We start from the raw sequence: 16,386 nt of genomic DNA, 5'->3' as shown, positions 1-16,386 counted from the left end.
AAGCCTGCGCACCACAACGAAGAGTAGCCCCCGCTCACTGCAACTAGAGAAAGCCTGCGTGCAGCCACAAAGACCCAATGCAGCCAAAAATAAATTAAAAATATAAATAAATAAATAAATAAATAAAAATCGGGGTTCTATGACTATGAAAGAGACAGGAGAATGGACATTGTAGCAACTAGCAGTGCTATTTGTTGCTTATCTTTGTTCTCTTAGTAAGAGTATCTTTCCTATCAAGAGAGAAAGCTATGTATCTTACATTCTAACCACTGAGCCCTGTGAGAAGACACAGGTCTGGGCCAAATTGCAAGTTGTAATAGAGAGCAGCCTTTCTTTCTTAAGGCACACCCGGAAGCCAGCTGATCACCCACCAGTTTCCAAATGAAAGGCAGAGTCCTGGAAACACCAAAAATTGTCATGGCACTTCCCCCAGGTTTTACCTCTATAAACATCATGAAGTGAATCAGGAAAGGCCATGCCATGGCAAAATCAGAATTTCAAGGCGTTGTATGTGACAAAACTCTGGCAACTTCTAGCGCCTCTGCTACTCATTCTTAAAGGGATACCACTAGTCTCTGCATGTGTAAATCACATCCTGCCTACAAAAGCACTAATTTCCTCTTTTCACTTCCAGAGGAGTTTGAATGTGTCCATGTGTGTGCCTGTGTGTGTGTGTGTGTGTTGGGGGGTGATGAAGTTGGAGTCTTCTGTTTCTATTTCAAACCAGATGACCATGACACCGGGAGGTGCTGTATCTCTCTGTGGCCCAGTTTCCTCGTCTGAAGCCAAGGTTTTCCTGGCGAGTTCACGTGTTTTGAGACCCATGTCGCTGACACAGAAAGATCATGTGATACAGAGCCTATGCATTCTGGGTCCAGGCCCTGGTTCTGCCACTCACTGGCTGTGTGACCTCATGTAACTTAACCTTTCTGTGCCTCAGTTTCTTCATGTGCAAAATAGGACTGATAATAATAGAAAGTATTTCATAGTGATTCTGTGAGATTTTTTTTTTGCGGTACGCGGGCCTCTCACTGTTGTGGCCTCTCCTGGAGCCTGCTCCGGACATGCACGCTCAGTGGCCGTGGCTCACGGGCCCAGCCGCTCTGCGGCATGTGGGATCTTCCCGGACCGGGGCATGAACCCATGTCCCCTGCATCAGCCACTCTCAACCACTGCGCCACCAGGGAAGCCCTTCTGTGAGATTTAAATCAGTAAAGGCCCAGGAGGAGCCCGGGGCATGTGGAGGCCCTTGGCAATGGCCCTGTGCCCTGGCATCTGGCCCACCAGGAAGGGCAGCAGTGGGAAGCTCTTTATAGTCACAGAGTTAATGGTCACCATGGTGGACATGAGTGGGGGTGACATGGTGGATGCTTCTTTTTCGGGGATTCCAGTGCTGACCAACCCCGAGGAAGCATGTTGGAATGCCTCTCAATTCCCTTTCAGATGACTCTGTGGGTCTCTGTGGGTCTCTCCTCAGAGCAGCCCTGATTTTATGCTTCCAAGTTCTTGGGACCACCTTCCTCGAGGATAAAGCTGAAGTGTGATACCTCAGTATTTATGCCAACAGCTCATTAGAAAGAACCCTAGATTCAGAGCCAGCGTCTGTGCCCTGTCTCTGCAGCCCATTTTCTGGGGCACTCTGGCTCGGTCACTCCCCATCTGGACCTCTGCTTCCACGTCTGCAGTGTGATGTCAGACTCTGGGGGTGACTGTCATAATGCACGTGAATGCATCTTACAAGCTTAAAGGGGCTGTGAGAACAAGAGAGGGAACACCATGGTATCCGTTTTCTGTTGCTGCTGTAACAAATTGCCTCAAACAGCAGTTTAAAACAATACCAATTTATTATCTCACGATTCTTAGGTTAGAAGCTGGAAACAGGTCTCACGGGGCTAAAATCAAGGTGTCCACAGGGGGAGAATCTGCTTCCGTGCCATTCAGGTCACTGGCAGAATCAAGTTCCTTGCAGTTGCAGGTTCCTGCTTCCTCGATGGCTGTCAGCCAGGGCTGCGCTTGGTTTCTCAGGGCCTCTCTTGGCCTTTGCATGTGTGTTTTTCCTGAATCTCAGAGCCAGGACACTTGGCATCTCTCTGACTTCTGCCAAGTCTTTGTTTTTTCCTTCCTCCATTCCTTCCTTTCTTCCTTCCTTCCTTCCTCCTCCTCCTTTTTCTCCCTCTTCTTTCTCTCTTTCCTTTTTTCTTTCTCTCTCTCTCTCTTTCTTTTCTCCTTTCTCTTCCTTGCTTCCTTCCCTCCCTCCCTCTCACTCTACCTTTCTCTCCCTCTCCCTTCCTTTCTCCCTTCCTTTCTTCCTCTCTCACTCTCTCTCTTTCTGTCTCTGTTCCTCTCTTTCTGTCTTCAGCTTTATTGAGATATAATTGACATATAACACTGTGTAAGTTTAAGGTGTACATTCTGATGATCTGATACATGTATAATATACGGTTACCACAATGAGGTTACTTAACACATTCATCACCTCAAAAAGTTACTATTTTGTGTGTGGTGAGAATATTTAACAACTATTCTCTTAGTGACTTTCAAGCATATAATACAGTTTTTTTTTTTAAATAAATTTATTTATTTTTGGCTGCATTTGGTCTTCGTTGCTGCGCGCCGGCTTTCTCTAGCTGCAGCGAGCGGGGGCTACTCTTCGTTGCGGTGCGCGGACTTCTCATTGCGGTGGCTCTTCTTTTGCAGAGCTCGGGCTCTAGGCGCGCGGGCTTCAGTAGTTGTGGCAGGCGAGCTCTGGAGTGCAGGCTCAGTAGTTGTGGCTTAGTTGCTCCGCGGCATGAGGGATCTTCGCAGAGCAGGGATCAACGCGTGTCCCTTGCATTGGCAGGCGGATTCTTATCCACTGTGCCACCAGGGAAGTCCCAATAGATTTTTGTTTGTTTGTTTGTTTTTGCTGCGCCGCGTAGCATTGGAAGCGTGGCGTCTTAACTGCTGGACTGCCAGGGAAGTCCTCAAGTATACGATACAGTATTATTGTTAACTATAGTCATCATGCTGTACAGTACTTCCCCGGGACTTATTCATCTTGTAACTGGAAGTTTGTACTCTTTGACTAACATTTCCTCATTTCCTCCACCCCCAGCCCCTGGTGAAACAGGGGTGAAGGGGGCAGGGCACAACATTTAAAAGAACGACATAGCCATATGACAAGACATAAATGGTTAGAACCAACTAGGTCCAGGATGGCAGACAAGACTTCCACTAGACCTTAAGCCTCAGTATACCCTGAGGCTCATACACATCAACACGCTAAATGACATACCCACAGGTGCCATGACCGTTCCAAGGCTGACCATAAAGGTCAAAAAGTGGGCGGTGGCCCAATTCCTGGAAATCCCTACCCCTTCCCCCAAATATCTGGAATACTCCTCCCACTCATTAGCCTATGAAACTACCCACCCCTATAAAAACTGGCAACCCCATACCCTGGTGTCACTCTCACCTTCTGAGACGGCTCACACTCTGTGGAGTGTGTTTCTCTCTAAGTAAACCCGCTTCTTACCTATCACTTTGTCTCTCACTGAATTCATTCTGTGATGAGACATCAAGAACCTGAGCTTCACTAAGTCCTGAGACCAGGTGTGTGATCACAGTTAAAAGACCGTGGGTTCAAGTCCCACTCTGAGATGCATGGTTTCACCGGCAACCACCAATCTACTCTGTTTCTATCAGTTCAGTTTTTTTTAAGATTTCACATATAAGTGAGAATATACAGTATTTGTCTCTCTCTGTCTGACTTACTGCACTTAGTGCCCCTCAAGGTCCATCCATATTATCACAAATGGCAGGATTTCTTTATTTTATTTTATTTCTTTATTTAGTTTTTAGATGTTGGGGGTAGGAGTTTATTAATTAATTTATTAATTATTTTTGGCTGTGTTGGGTCTTCGTTTCTGTGCGAGGGCTTTCTCTAGTTGTGGCGGGCGGGGGCCACTCTTCATCGCGGTGCGCGGGCCTCTCACTATCGCGGCCTCTCTTGTTGCGGAGCACAGGCTCCAGACGCGCAGGCTCAGTAGCTGTGGTGCACGGGCTTAGTTGCTCCGCGGCACGTGGGATCCTCCCAGACCAGGGCTCGAACCCGTGTCCCCCGCATTAGCAGGCGGATTCTCAACCACTGCGCCACCAGGGAAGCCCCATGGATTTCTTTATTTTTTTTATAGCTGATTAGTATTCCACTGTGTATAAAAATACATTTCTTTATCCAGTCATCTGTTGATGGACACTTAGGTTGTTTCCATGTCTTGGCTATTGTAAACAATGCTGCGATAAACGTGAAGGTGCAGATATCTCTTTGAGATAGTTATCTTATTTCCTTCAGTTATATACCTAGAAGTGGGATTGCTGGGTTGTATGGTAGTTCTATTTTTATTTTTTTGAGGAACCTCCCTACTGTTCTCCATAGTGGCTGCATGAATCTACACTCCTGCCAACAGTGCACGAGGGTTGCCCTTTCTCCACATCCCCACTCTTAACTCTTGTCTTTTCGATAGCAGCCATGTGGTAGATATCTCATTGTGGTTTTAATTTGCATTTCCGTGATGATTAGTGATGTTGAACACCTTTTCATGTACCTGTTGGTCATGTGTGTGTCTTTTTTGGAAAAACACATATTCAGGTCCTTTGTCCATTTTTAATAGGATTATTTGGATTTTTTGCTGTTCTAGTGTATGGTGCTGCATCTTTCTTCTCATTTCTTCAGCTGAATCTCTTCTGATTCTCCGTTTTTTAAAGATTCATGTGATTAGATTGGGTCCACTCAAGAAATCCAAAATAAACTCGCTATTTTAAGGTCTGTAACCTTAATTCCATCAGTAAACCCCCTTTTGCCGTGTAATGTAACGTATTTACAGGTTTCAGGAATTAGGGCATGCACAGCTTTGGAGAGGCCATTCTTCCCAACACTAAGTAATATTCGCTGAGCCCTTCTCAGGGCAAGGCATGGTGCTGATGCCTGTGAGTCCAGGATAAACGGTCTAGATGCAAGCCTTCCCTCATGGAGCTCGGAGCCCTGAAGAGCGAGGACCACTGCTCGCACGTGACCCCATTTGCAGGACCTGGGACCCACTCAGAGGCCCATGTGCCATCTGTCTAAAGCATTAGAAGGTATAAATCAAACCATACCGCCGTGCCCCCTGCTCTCTGCAGTTTCTCTGGAAGGTGGTTCGCAGGGTGTCTCCACTGCAGAAAATGACAGGATGGGGCGGAAGCTGGGTTCGGGTTCAGCGCTCTTGGGCAGAGGCTGGCTGGACTTGCCTAACCTAGGGCAGCTCTGACCAGGTCAATCTCCCCAGAGCACCGGGGCCTGTGAGACTCCTGCCCCAGGTGTCACTTTTCAGGCTCTGTTTTCCAGACAGTTCTAAACATTTCTCAGAGTATACTACCAGCAAAATGGTGGGAGGGAATGTCTCCTGGGGACCCCCACTCGGGATTTGGGTGGCCAGCTTCAAACCAGATCAGCCCTTCTTGCTCTGGTTTCTTGGGGCAGAGGCTGGGACCCTACCTGCTCTCCATACTCAGATCCCTTTAGCCCCCATCCATGGCCTGGGGTGGAAGGAGGGTCGTTCTGTCCTCTTTATTTAGAGACTCTTTGCTCAATCAGTCATTGACTTCCAGGAAAATTTCTTAGGAGACCAAAAAGGACAAATCGTATATTTCAGCCTGTGTGATAAGCTGGCCTCTGCATGGCTCACCCAGCGCAGGGCCCTTTCTGCCCAGATGGCTGCAGTAGTTTCCAAGTCTGTTTGTATCTGCTGTGGTTCCCTGCAATATCACCACCTCCCCGCCAAAACCCACAGAGGCCAACACAACCCTCCACCCCTTCACAACCTTGGCCTCTCAGGCCCTTGCCTCTGTGCCTGCCCCTGGCCTCCCTAATGTGGCCTCCTTTTAGGTGCTTGAATGCGGCTTGCTGCCTCCTGCCCCACCGCTTTTGCAAGCGCAGTTTCTGCTGCCCGGAAGGCTCCTTCCTCCTGCTTTACCTCCTTCCCTCCTGCTTTACCTCCTTCCCTCCTGCTTTACCTCCTTCCCTCCTGCTTTACCTCCTTCCCTCCTGCTTTACCTCCTTCCTCCTGCTTTACCTCCTTCCCTCCTGCTTTACCTCCTTCCCTCCTGCTTTACCTCCTTCCTCCTTGCTTTACCTCCTTCCCTCCTTGCTTTACCTCCTTCCCTCCTGCTTTACCTCCTTCCTCCTTGCTTTACCTCTTTCCCTCCTGCTTTACCTCCTTCCTCCTGCTTTACCTCCTTCCCTCCTGCTTTACCTCCTTCCCTCCTGCTTTACCTCCTTCCCTCCTGCTTTACCTCCTTCCCTCCTGCTTTACCTCCTTCCTCCTGCTTTACCTCCTTCCCTCCTGCTTTACCTCCTTCCCTCCTGCTTTACCTCCTTCCTCCTTGCTTTACCTCCTTCCCTCCTTGCTTTACCTCCTTCCCTCCTGCTTTACCTCCTTCCTCCTTGCTTTACCTCTTTCCCTCCTGCTTTACCTCCTTCCCTCCTGCTTTACCTCCTTCCTCCTGCTTTACCTCCTTCCCTCCTGCTTTACCTCCTTCCCTCCTGCTTTACCTCCTTCCTCCTTGCTTTACCTCCTTCCCTCCTTGCTTTACCTCCTTCCCTCCTGCTTTACCTCCTTCCTCCTTGCTTTACCTCTTTCCCTCCTGCTTTACCTCCTTCCCTCCTGCTTTACCTCCTTCCTCCTGCTTTACCTCCTTCCCTCCTGCTTTACCTCCTTCCCTCCTGCTTTACCTCCTTCCTCCTTGCTTTACCTCCTTCCTCCTTGCTTTACCTCCTTCCTTCTTGCTTTACCTCCTTCCCTCCTGCTTTACCTCCTTCCTCCTTGCTTTACCTCCTTCCCTCCTGCTTTACCTCCTTCCCTCCTGCTTTACCTCCTTCCCTCCTTGCTTTACCTCCTTCCTCATTGCTTTACCTCCTTCCTCATTGCTTTACCTCCTTCCCTCCTTGCTTTACCTCCTTCCCTCCTGCTTTACCTCCTTCCCTCCTGCTTTACCTCCTTCCCTCCAACCACCTTGAGATACCAGCTTGGGGAGCGGGGTCGTCCTCAGGGATGCCCACCTGCTGCCAACCCTAGGCTGAGTCCAGAGTTCTGCTCTCATTCTTCAGGGAAACTTCCTTGGTTGGACTGTAGAGACATCACGTGACGTGGGTCAACTGGACTTAAGTTCAGGGAGGGGGTGGGTGGGGGTGGGGTGGAAGGGGCATCCAGGGTCCATAGCAGATATTCTCTCAAAGTGGAAGCTTTTTAATAACACTTATTGAGCGCTCACTGTTTGCAGGTGTGGGGCTGATTAACCCTCACAACAACCCTGAAAGGGAGGGGCTTTTATTGTCTCCATTGTATGGAGGAGGAGGTGGAGGACAGCTGACTCGTGCCTGGTAACTAAAAGGTTGTCAAGGTCACAGACTTCCAAGGAGGAGGGTGGAAGCAAAACCATAGAGAGGGCTGTCAGATGGAGGTGCCTTTTCCAAACAGCAAGTCACCCGCCCTCCCACCTAGTGCTTGACAGAGTGTATTAGCATGGCTAGCACCGCACTCTACGTTCTTCTGCATCTGCTTCCCACGTGTGTAATTAATCTTGGAGCATCTTCCCACGTCAGTAGAGAGATGGTCTTCTTGCTCATTATCTACTCCAATGTCTTTTCTGGGAGAGAACGACTGGAAACAACCCAAATGCCCTTGTAAGGGCAAATACAAATAAAAACATTTCTTTCTGGTGCCAAAAAGGGAAAGAGACATCCCCGCTCCCTTTTCTTGAGCATTTAATTTAGAAAACATAAATTCTTTCTCTGCTCCTTTTTGCACGTATGTGAGGCTTTTAAAAAAGCTGAGTGAGCCTCTTGCCAGTTTTACCACACAAGGGAACCCTCTGTTTGCAATGTAAATATCAGGAAGCCACACCCCTATCACCCAGTCTCCGGAGCTAGGAGCTTAACTCAGGGTTTGGCTCCAAGTTGCGAAGCCACCTCCTTTCATAAAGATATGAGTCCTTTCCTGTGGTTAAGGACAATTAACTAACACAGAGAGCCACCCCAGTCACTAGCTGAGTTCAGAAATGACAAACCGCGTTATCTACTTCTCTTACTTGAGGTTATCATTTGAGAACCTGGAGGTAATAGGTTGTGTCTACTGGACTACATAGAAGGGTAGAGTTTCTGCTCGTGCAATCTCTTTAGCAGGCTGTCTGTGATGTGCACCACAATCAGGTCGAACATATATTCAAGAGGAAAACTATTTTCTTTCTTTTCTAATTTTGTGGAGAGGTTTTTGGGGTTGGTGGGAGATTTAGTGTTTAATTTTGTCTCCAACACCTTCAAATGTCTTTCTACAGAGGGCTGGTTGAACAAATCTGGCACCTCCACACAGTGGAATGCTAGGCAGTCACGACAAAGAACAAGAAGGCTCTCTGCACTTTCACTGTTGCTTGAAAGTGCAAAGTACACAGCAGTTTACTACTTTTTATGTAAAAAGGCTCTATGTTTGAATTTGCATAATCTCTGGAAGAGTAAACAGGGAACAAATAAAAGTGCTCATGTATGTGTTAAGGGGAACTGGGCAGAGGGGGGAGTGGACAGGGATGGAACATCATTTTGTATTTTCTGACTTTTGAAACACGTGACTATATTATTTATTCAAAATGAAAAAGGAAGGGTGGTGGCAAGCAAACAAAACCAACCTCTGAAGCAAAGAAGTGCCGGGACCAGACATTCTCTAAGCCCTTGATTCTGTTTATTTCTGAGCTCAGCCTTGACCTTAGAACCAACTGAAAGCTGATTATATTGAAACTTGTTTTTCGGTGTTCATGCTGGACGTTTTCTTGGAAGGCAGACCTTAGTGTAAAAGCAGGGAATGTCTTTATTTAAAAAAAGAAAAACAAAAGGTAAAACCAAAAAACTATCAGGTAGATAACATACTCTTCCCCACTCTCCTCCTCCCCCCAGTTCAGTGTCGGCCGGTGAATCGGGTGCGGGGGACTCACGTTCAGAGTCTTGCTGTGGCCCCTCTGTCCCAATCCTCTCTCTGCCTCTTAGGCGGTCACTTAATCTCCAAGGAGTGGGCCTTCCTGGGTCAGCAGGGGTGACAGGAAGGGGTGCATGGGGTGCAATGTTCCTCCATACTGGGAATTGGGAAGCCAAGGTGCCTGAGATTCCACCGTTAGCCATCTGTCTTCTAGAAGCTTCTCTGAGACGATGGGGGAAAAAGGATATGGGGAAGGGGTCATCTCAACGCCTCTGGCCACTTCTAGGCTTTGTAGATTGTCACTCCTGTTAGTACTGTTGGGCGTCAGATCAGGATGTGCTGGGTGCTTCTGCATTTTATCGCTGGGCCAAACCTATGAAGTAGGTGTTATTTATTATAATCCCCATTTTATGGATGAAGAAACAGAGGGATAGAGCAATCAAGTGACTTCCCCAAGGTCACAGAGCTTATAATGGGCGGCTCAACCTCCCAGCTGTTCCGCTTCTAACATCCTCCAGCAGGGTGCTGCAAATCAGTTAAAAAGCTCTGCCTCCTAGCTCCCTACCACTGGCTCTGCGACCTTGGGCACACGCCTTGCCTCGAGGGGTCCCAGTTTCCGGGTGTTAGTAATGGGGGCGGGGCCTTATGATGGACCACGCCACTTCAGTTGGCCTAGGTGGAGCACTGCAGGCTGCAGAAGTCAGCGGATGAGAAGAGCCTCAACACGTTGACCAGTGGGAACATGATAAGCGCTCCGAGGAGCGAGCCCAGCTGCACCGCCGCCCCGCACCACAAGAGGGCGCTGCGGCTACGGTCACGCAGGATCACGCCCAGCATCACCTTGACATAGCTCAGACAGCCAATGAACAGCACCCACGAAGCCACCTGCGGGGATTGGTTGGGAGAGACTCAGCAGTGAAGGTAACTTTGGGGCGAGCCCCAAGGGCGAAGGGCGCTTCTATGCTGGACTAATGGGGCCCCCTGAGTTGACCTCCCCAAGGACAAAGGAGAGCCCAATAGCTTTTCTGTCTCATGATCAAGTCAAGGGCAACTAAGAGAAGGCCACGCTGACATACATATAGTGGAAAGAGTGTGGCATTCAGGGGAGAAGCTGGACTGTCACCTTGGACCAGCCAGCTCACCTTCTTAAGCCTCTGTTTCCAAATAAGAAGCATCCCTCCCCCTCCCCCCAACCTTGGGCTTCCTGAGTGAGTAACCACAAAGACTTTGGTCAAGAGAAGGGGCTATACTCTCGACCTCCCAGGCCTTGGCTAGCTGGGGGGTGGGAGGCGGACAGCTCCACAGGCCAGATACTTACGATGAGGACTTCTCCACCCCAGTGGCCCTGCATGAGGGGGCAGGGGCTCATCACGGCCATAGCCATGTTGTAGGCCCCAAAGCCGGTCCCGAGCACTGTAAGGACCCCCAGGAATGGCAGAGACCTAGGACAGAGCGGGGGGTGGGACGTGAATAGAGGAGGTGAGTAGCCTGACCTCTGCCCCTACTCCCCCACCCTGCCCCAGCCCCAGGGGGCCACAGGGAGTGGGTCAGAGTCTCCATGCTTAGAGGTTAGACCCATGTGGAAACTTCCAGGCTACCCAGTTCAAGTGGGTCAGCGAGGTTCCTGGGGTCAAGGCTGGCCTAAGTCATCCTGAGTGTTAACAGCAGGGCCCAGCATCCCAGCAGGAAAAACAGAACAGTCTCTAGTGCTACATGAGCCTGGTTCAAATCTCAGTTCCACCTGCAGGACTGGTCCCTAAGCCTCAGTTTCCTCGCCTGCATAAGGAGTCTTGTGGGGCTGGGGAGCAGAGTGTGCAGGGCCTGGCCCTGGCTGTGGGCCCACCTGCTACCATCTGCGGCCATTTCCTGCTGTGATGCTCCCCAGCCCAGCCAGGAAGCTGCGCTGATGAGCGGGAGGCTTGGATCATGTTACTGGCACTGCAGGGTGTGTGCTGTGCGACCTCGGGTGACCCTTCTCCCTCCAGCCTCAGCTACCTTGTCTACAACGTGAGGTTTGCACGATCTGGGGGTCCTGGTGGCTGGCTTAGAGGCACTACACTGGTGGCCTTCCAGGTAGGCCCTCGGTCTGACCACTGAGGACACCATCCTTCATTTGAGGCCTTTTCCCTGGGGTCTCCCTGGCCACATTCTTCAGAACACTGACAGGTATGCACCCCTAGGTGACAGTGGAGGGGCTGCCCTGCCTCGAAGGACCCATTCTGCTTCAAGATTCTTGAATTCTGAGACTCTCAGACTCTGTATTTCTAACATTCTGGGTGTCTCAGCGTCCACAGGTCTGTGGCCTCTGGTCCTGATCCCTGAGAAATCTCCAGCTTCCCTCCAGTTTTTAAACCTCAAGGGAGAAAAATCAACTTTCTGGCAAAGTGACATCTTCTGTCCAGCTCTCCTGTCCTCATTATTCCTCCTTCCCGGGCTGGGGGGTGGGGGGTGGGCAGGGCTGAGAGGCTGTGAGGCCAGGCAGGGCAGAGGAGCACGTGGGAGGCAGGGACACCTAAAGTTTCACAGCCCCAAGGTGGGTGTTTCTCCTGTGCGGATCCGAAGTCCCTACATCAGAAACACTTAGGTTGCTTATTAAAATTTGAAATTGGGACTTCCCTGATGGCACAGTGGTTAAGAATCTGCCTGCCAATGCAGGGGACACGGGTTCGAGCCCCGGTCTGGGAAGATCCCACATGCCGCGGAGCAACTAAGCCCGTGCGCCACAGCTACTGAGCCTGCGCTCTAGAGCCCTCGAGCCACAGCTACTGAAGCCCGCACGCCTAGAGCCCGTGCTCCGCAACAAGAGAAGCCACCGCAACGAGAAGCCCGCGCACACCGCAACGAAGAGCAGCCCCCGCTTCGCCGCAACTAGAGAAAGCCCGCGCGCAGCAACGAAGACCCAACACAGCCATAAATAAATAAATATTTATATTAAAAAAAATTTGAAATCTAGGCTGGATCAATCTGCATTTTATCAATTTGCCCAGCCATTCTTCTAGAACTGCAGCTGTAAGGGAGCCGGCATGGGCCGGAGGCAGGAGGGCAGGGCTGAGATCCTGGGAATTAGACCACGGCAGACCCTTTCTCCAAGCCTCAGGGTTTCCATTTGTAAGTGGGAACCTCACTTCCTGCTTGCTCTTCCACATGGGCCAATGGCGGTGATGGTGGACCTGACATGTGCCACTGCTGTAAAAGCTTTACCAAATTAGCTTGTCTTATGCTCCCAGCAACCTAGGAAGAAGATCTATTATTATCCCCGTTTTCTAGATTCCTGAGGCACAGAGAGGTGGAGTGACTTGTCCAGTATCACAAAGCTAGTAAGTGGCAGAGCCGGGATTTGAACCCAGGCAGTTGAGCCCCAGAAACCATATTCTTAACCACTACACATCCAGCCTGATAGGTGGGTGTGGGATTCTGGGTTCTGACATGAAGTGTGCCCCCAAGCAGAGTCCTCCAGGGCCGGGTGGGGGTAGACCTGTTAGGCAGAAACATGGAGAGGAAGCAGGCGAGAGGGTTGGCCATGGAGCTGAGGGTGGCGGACAGGTGGTAGGCCACAGGCCCATAGGACAGGCAGGAGTAGGTCTGCACGGAGGGTAGCACGCCGTTGGTGAGCGCGTTCACAAAGGCCACCAGGATGTAGATGAAGGTCAGGTGGGCCAGGTGCTGGGGGGCTGTCTTCTCCTCCAGAGGCTCCTGGCCCTTGCCGCTGTCCTCCGGGCCTGGGGGGCCCAGGTCCTTCCCTTCCTGCGGCCGGATGGAGTGGAGGGTGACCTGAGAGGTGAGGAGGTCTTCTATGGAAGCTTCCCAGCGCCTGGGTTGACGCTGGAGGAAAAAGAAAGCAATGAGGCAGCAGGCCATCATGAAGGAGAGCAGGAGGAAGAAGACGAAGGGCGAGAAGGTGGCGGGGAGGTAGCGGCTTTCCAGGTGGACCACGGAGGGTGCCGTCCTAGCGAGCTCAGACACCAAAGCGCTGCTAGCTCCCTGGGAAAGACAAAACAAGGGTCAGTCGGATCCCTGGGTGATGTCAGGGCACAGGTGACAACACAATTAATGGTGACAATACAGGCACACCTCGCTTAATTGTGCTTCACTGTTACACTTCGTGGATGTTGCATTGTGCGTGTGTGTGTGTGTACAAACTGGGGTTTTGCGGCAACCCTACATCGAGCAAGTCTATTGGTGTCATTTTCCCAACAGCATTTGTTCACTTTGTATCTCTGGGTCACATTTTGGTAATTCTCGAAATATTTCAAACCCTCCACTAACAAAAAGATTATGACCTGCTGAAGGCTCAGATGATGGTTAGCATTTTTCAGCAATAAAGTATTTTTTAATTAAGGTATGTACATTGTTGTTTTAGACATAATGCTACTGTACACTTAATAGACTACATGTAGTGGTAGACATAACTTTTTTATGCACTGGGAAACCAAAAAAAATTTGTGTGACTCTCTTTATTGCAATACTGCTTTATTGCAGTGGTCCGGAACCAAACCCTCAATTATCTCCAAGGTCTGCCTGTATACAATAACATTAGGTGTTATTATTAGTAAGTAAGTGATGGATAAGAAACGCTCACACTGACTGACTGCTCACTGCACAGCAGCTCGTGTGCGCCTTCTGACGGCCCCGCGCAGTGGGGTCCATCACCCCTGGTTTTAGAGGGCACAGAGGTGTCAGGACAGTTTGTCTTACCTGAGGGTTCCGGGGAGTACGTGGCGAAGCCAGTGCACTTGGTTCTTTCTGACCCAGAAGCTACAGCTTTCCCCCCTTACTGCCCTCCAGGGCTGGTAACCACAAATATACATGTTCAGAGGAGGGGCTGGCTGGAGACAGGAGAGCAGCCCCACCCAAAGGCGCCCTGTGGCGACTTTTTTCCAAGAGACATCATGCCTCTAGATTTATGTATGTGAAATGTCAAAAAATTTAAATGTTATCAACTAATTCAAACTCTCGAAAAAGAAAAATGCTTTCATGCTATGGTGGCCCAGGCCACTGGTTTGCAAACATGGCTGTACGGCGGTGGTTTGGATAGTGTTAGGTGTATATACAGTCCAATATCCAGCAAGGAAGTTTGATGTTGTAACAGCACGAGGTATTGAAGCAACGTCTAAAGTCTATGGTTCTCAGCCCTGTCTGTACATTACCGACAGCTGGGGAATTCTGAATACATACACGTTTACAATCCCTTATCTGCAATTCTGAAATCCAGAAAGCTCTAAAAGCCAGAATTTTTCTGTGACTCATTTGACAGCAACACTTGAGCTGGATATGAGTCCATTTACAGCCTTCGTCTGCCTACTGCGCATGAATGCCCCGGGCTGTGGGCAGCGGGGGGTCACTGTGGTGCACTGCTGGGTCACAGGCCCTGTCCCAGACTTGGGGTTAGTGTGTTCTAAAACCTGAAGCTCCAGATTCCAAAACACACCTGACCCCAAAGATTTCAGTGATGGGGGTGAGGGGGTGCCCGCTGGCATAGGTCTCAGCAGCTCCCCCAGGGGCTCTAAAGTGCCGCCAGGTCAAGAACACTGGTCCACCCAACATCTAGGAGACACCAGCCCTCCGTAGGACCTTGCTTATGACCAAGAACAGAGCTGCAACAGCTCTGGGTAATGCCAGGTACCTGTGGGCTGTCCATGTTCCTGGTGGTCTCAGGGATCGGGGTGCTGTCTGATGTCTCAGTGATGTTGACACAGGTGGTGAGACCCGAGCCCTGCGCGAGAGCCACCAGGGCAGGCAGGAGGCCGCTGAGTCCTTCACCCACAAAGAAGGTGGTGAGGTAGTGGGTGGGCAGCCTGCTCATGAAGGGCAGGAAGGTGACGGAGGAGGTGCAGTCCACCAGGGCCAGGAAGAAGGTGAGGACCAGAAAGGCGATGCTGTGGTGGCTGCCCAGCACCCAGGAGGTGACATTCCAGAGGAAGGCGAAGAGGGTGCAGGCGATGGTGCCCACCCCCAGCACAGTGAAGATGATAGGCACCTCGGAAAGGCAGCCGGGTTGGAAGTGATGGAGTAGGGTGACCAGCAGGGGGCCGACGTTGGCCAGCTGGATGATAACTGTGAGGTAGGAGGGCAGGTACCAGCCCTCGGGCAGCTCCGTTACCAGCAGGGGCAGCTCTACCCAGAGCCCGTTGATGGCCACCCAGGAGCCCATCCCGAAGGTACAGACCAGCAGGTGTATCAGGAAGGCCATGGTGACGTCTGCCCTGGGCCGGAGGCTGCTGCCTCCACAGATCAGCCTGCAGTGTTTGATGGAGAAAAATACTAGGTGAGCAAAGTCAGGTTCACCATCTAGCAAAAGACTGTGCTTCTGGGCCCTCCCCACGAACAAGGTGGCTTTTATTAGCAGAAAACATGGACAAATTCCTTTATAAGTGAGCATCCAGTGGGGCAGGCTTTCCTAATCATGACTTGTAAATCCAGAGACTACAAAAGAAAAATTTGATACTTTCAACTGCATAAATCTTAGAACACACAAAAGCAAGAAAACCAACAAAACAGCCTCTGCAAAAAATGCCAAAAAATACCAACAACAAGATCAAAAGACAGATGACATCCTGGGAGAAAATACTGCAATGTAAATCACAGACAAAAGATTTATCTTCCTAATGTATAAAGAGTTTTTATAGATTAAGAACAAAAAGACCCAATAGAGAAGTAGACAAAGGATATGAACAGTTCAGAGGAAAAAGTACAAAGAAGTCTTAGACATATGAAAAGATTACCTTCATTCACCATGGGAAATGTCAATTAACAATGACTCCAAGGTGCCACTTCGCACGGTGAGATTGTCCCAAAGCCAATGTTTACCTGCCCTGGAAAAAATGATGTATGTACGAGGTTATTATTTCTTGCGGCCTTGTTGGTAATAGCAAAACATGGGAGACAATCTCCCTGCCACCCACAGAAGAGGGGCTAGTGGAAGGGATGGCTGCCTCTTGGAATAGCACACACCTGTTACAAGGAGAGCTCACTGGCTGATAGGATAACGACAGGCCTCGAGGCCGAGCTGATAAGTGAACAACATCAAGGTAGGTAGACAGGAGAAAAGGAGGAAGAATACGTTCTCTTTGCTTGTATTTGCACAAAGCAGCCCTTGAAGGACACACAGAAACTGCTGGGATGTTCAGCACCTCAGTATAGATCTTTTTATATAATTTAGATTTGTGAACCATGTAAACATACTATCTGGGGACTTCCCTGGTGGTCCAGTGGTAAAGAATCCACCTTCCAACGCAGGGGACGTGGGTTTGATCCCTGGTCGGGGAGCTAAGATCCCACATGCCGTGGGGGCAATTAAGCTAATGTGCTACAACTACTGAGCCCGCACGCCTCAACTAGAGACAGAAAACCCGCACGCCACAACTAGAGAGAAGCCTACATGCTGCAACGAAGAGGCTGCATCCCACAA

General features: G+C 50.1%; 1 protein-coding gene across 1 annotated transcript; it reads right to left on the bottom strand.

Annotated features, from left to right (window-relative positions):
* Nucleotides 1-9,650: 9,650 nt before the first annotated feature.
* On the bottom strand, nt 9,651-15,168 carry SLC52A3 (solute carrier family 52 member 3). Its single transcript, XM_065893275.1, has 4 exons — nt 14,602-15,168; nt 12,454-12,959; nt 10,297-10,420; nt 9,651-9,863 (listed from the first exon to the last, which is right to left on the bottom strand). The coding sequence occupies exons 1-4, from the start codon at nt 15,166-15,168 to the stop codon at nt 9,651-9,653; spliced, it is 1,410 nt and encodes a 469-aa protein (XP_065749347.1).
* Between the last annotated feature and the right edge of the window lie 1,218 nt (nt 15,169-16,386).

Source organism: Phocoena phocoena, chromosome 15 (genome assembly GCF_963924675.1).
Source record: "Phocoena phocoena chromosome 15, mPhoPho1.1, whole genome shotgun sequence".
NCBI lineage: Eukaryota > Metazoa > Chordata > Mammalia > Artiodactyla > Phocoenidae > Phocoena > Phocoena phocoena.
The sequence above is the reverse complement of the archived record's forward strand: the minus strand, read 5'-3'. Positions and strand labels throughout refer to the sequence as shown.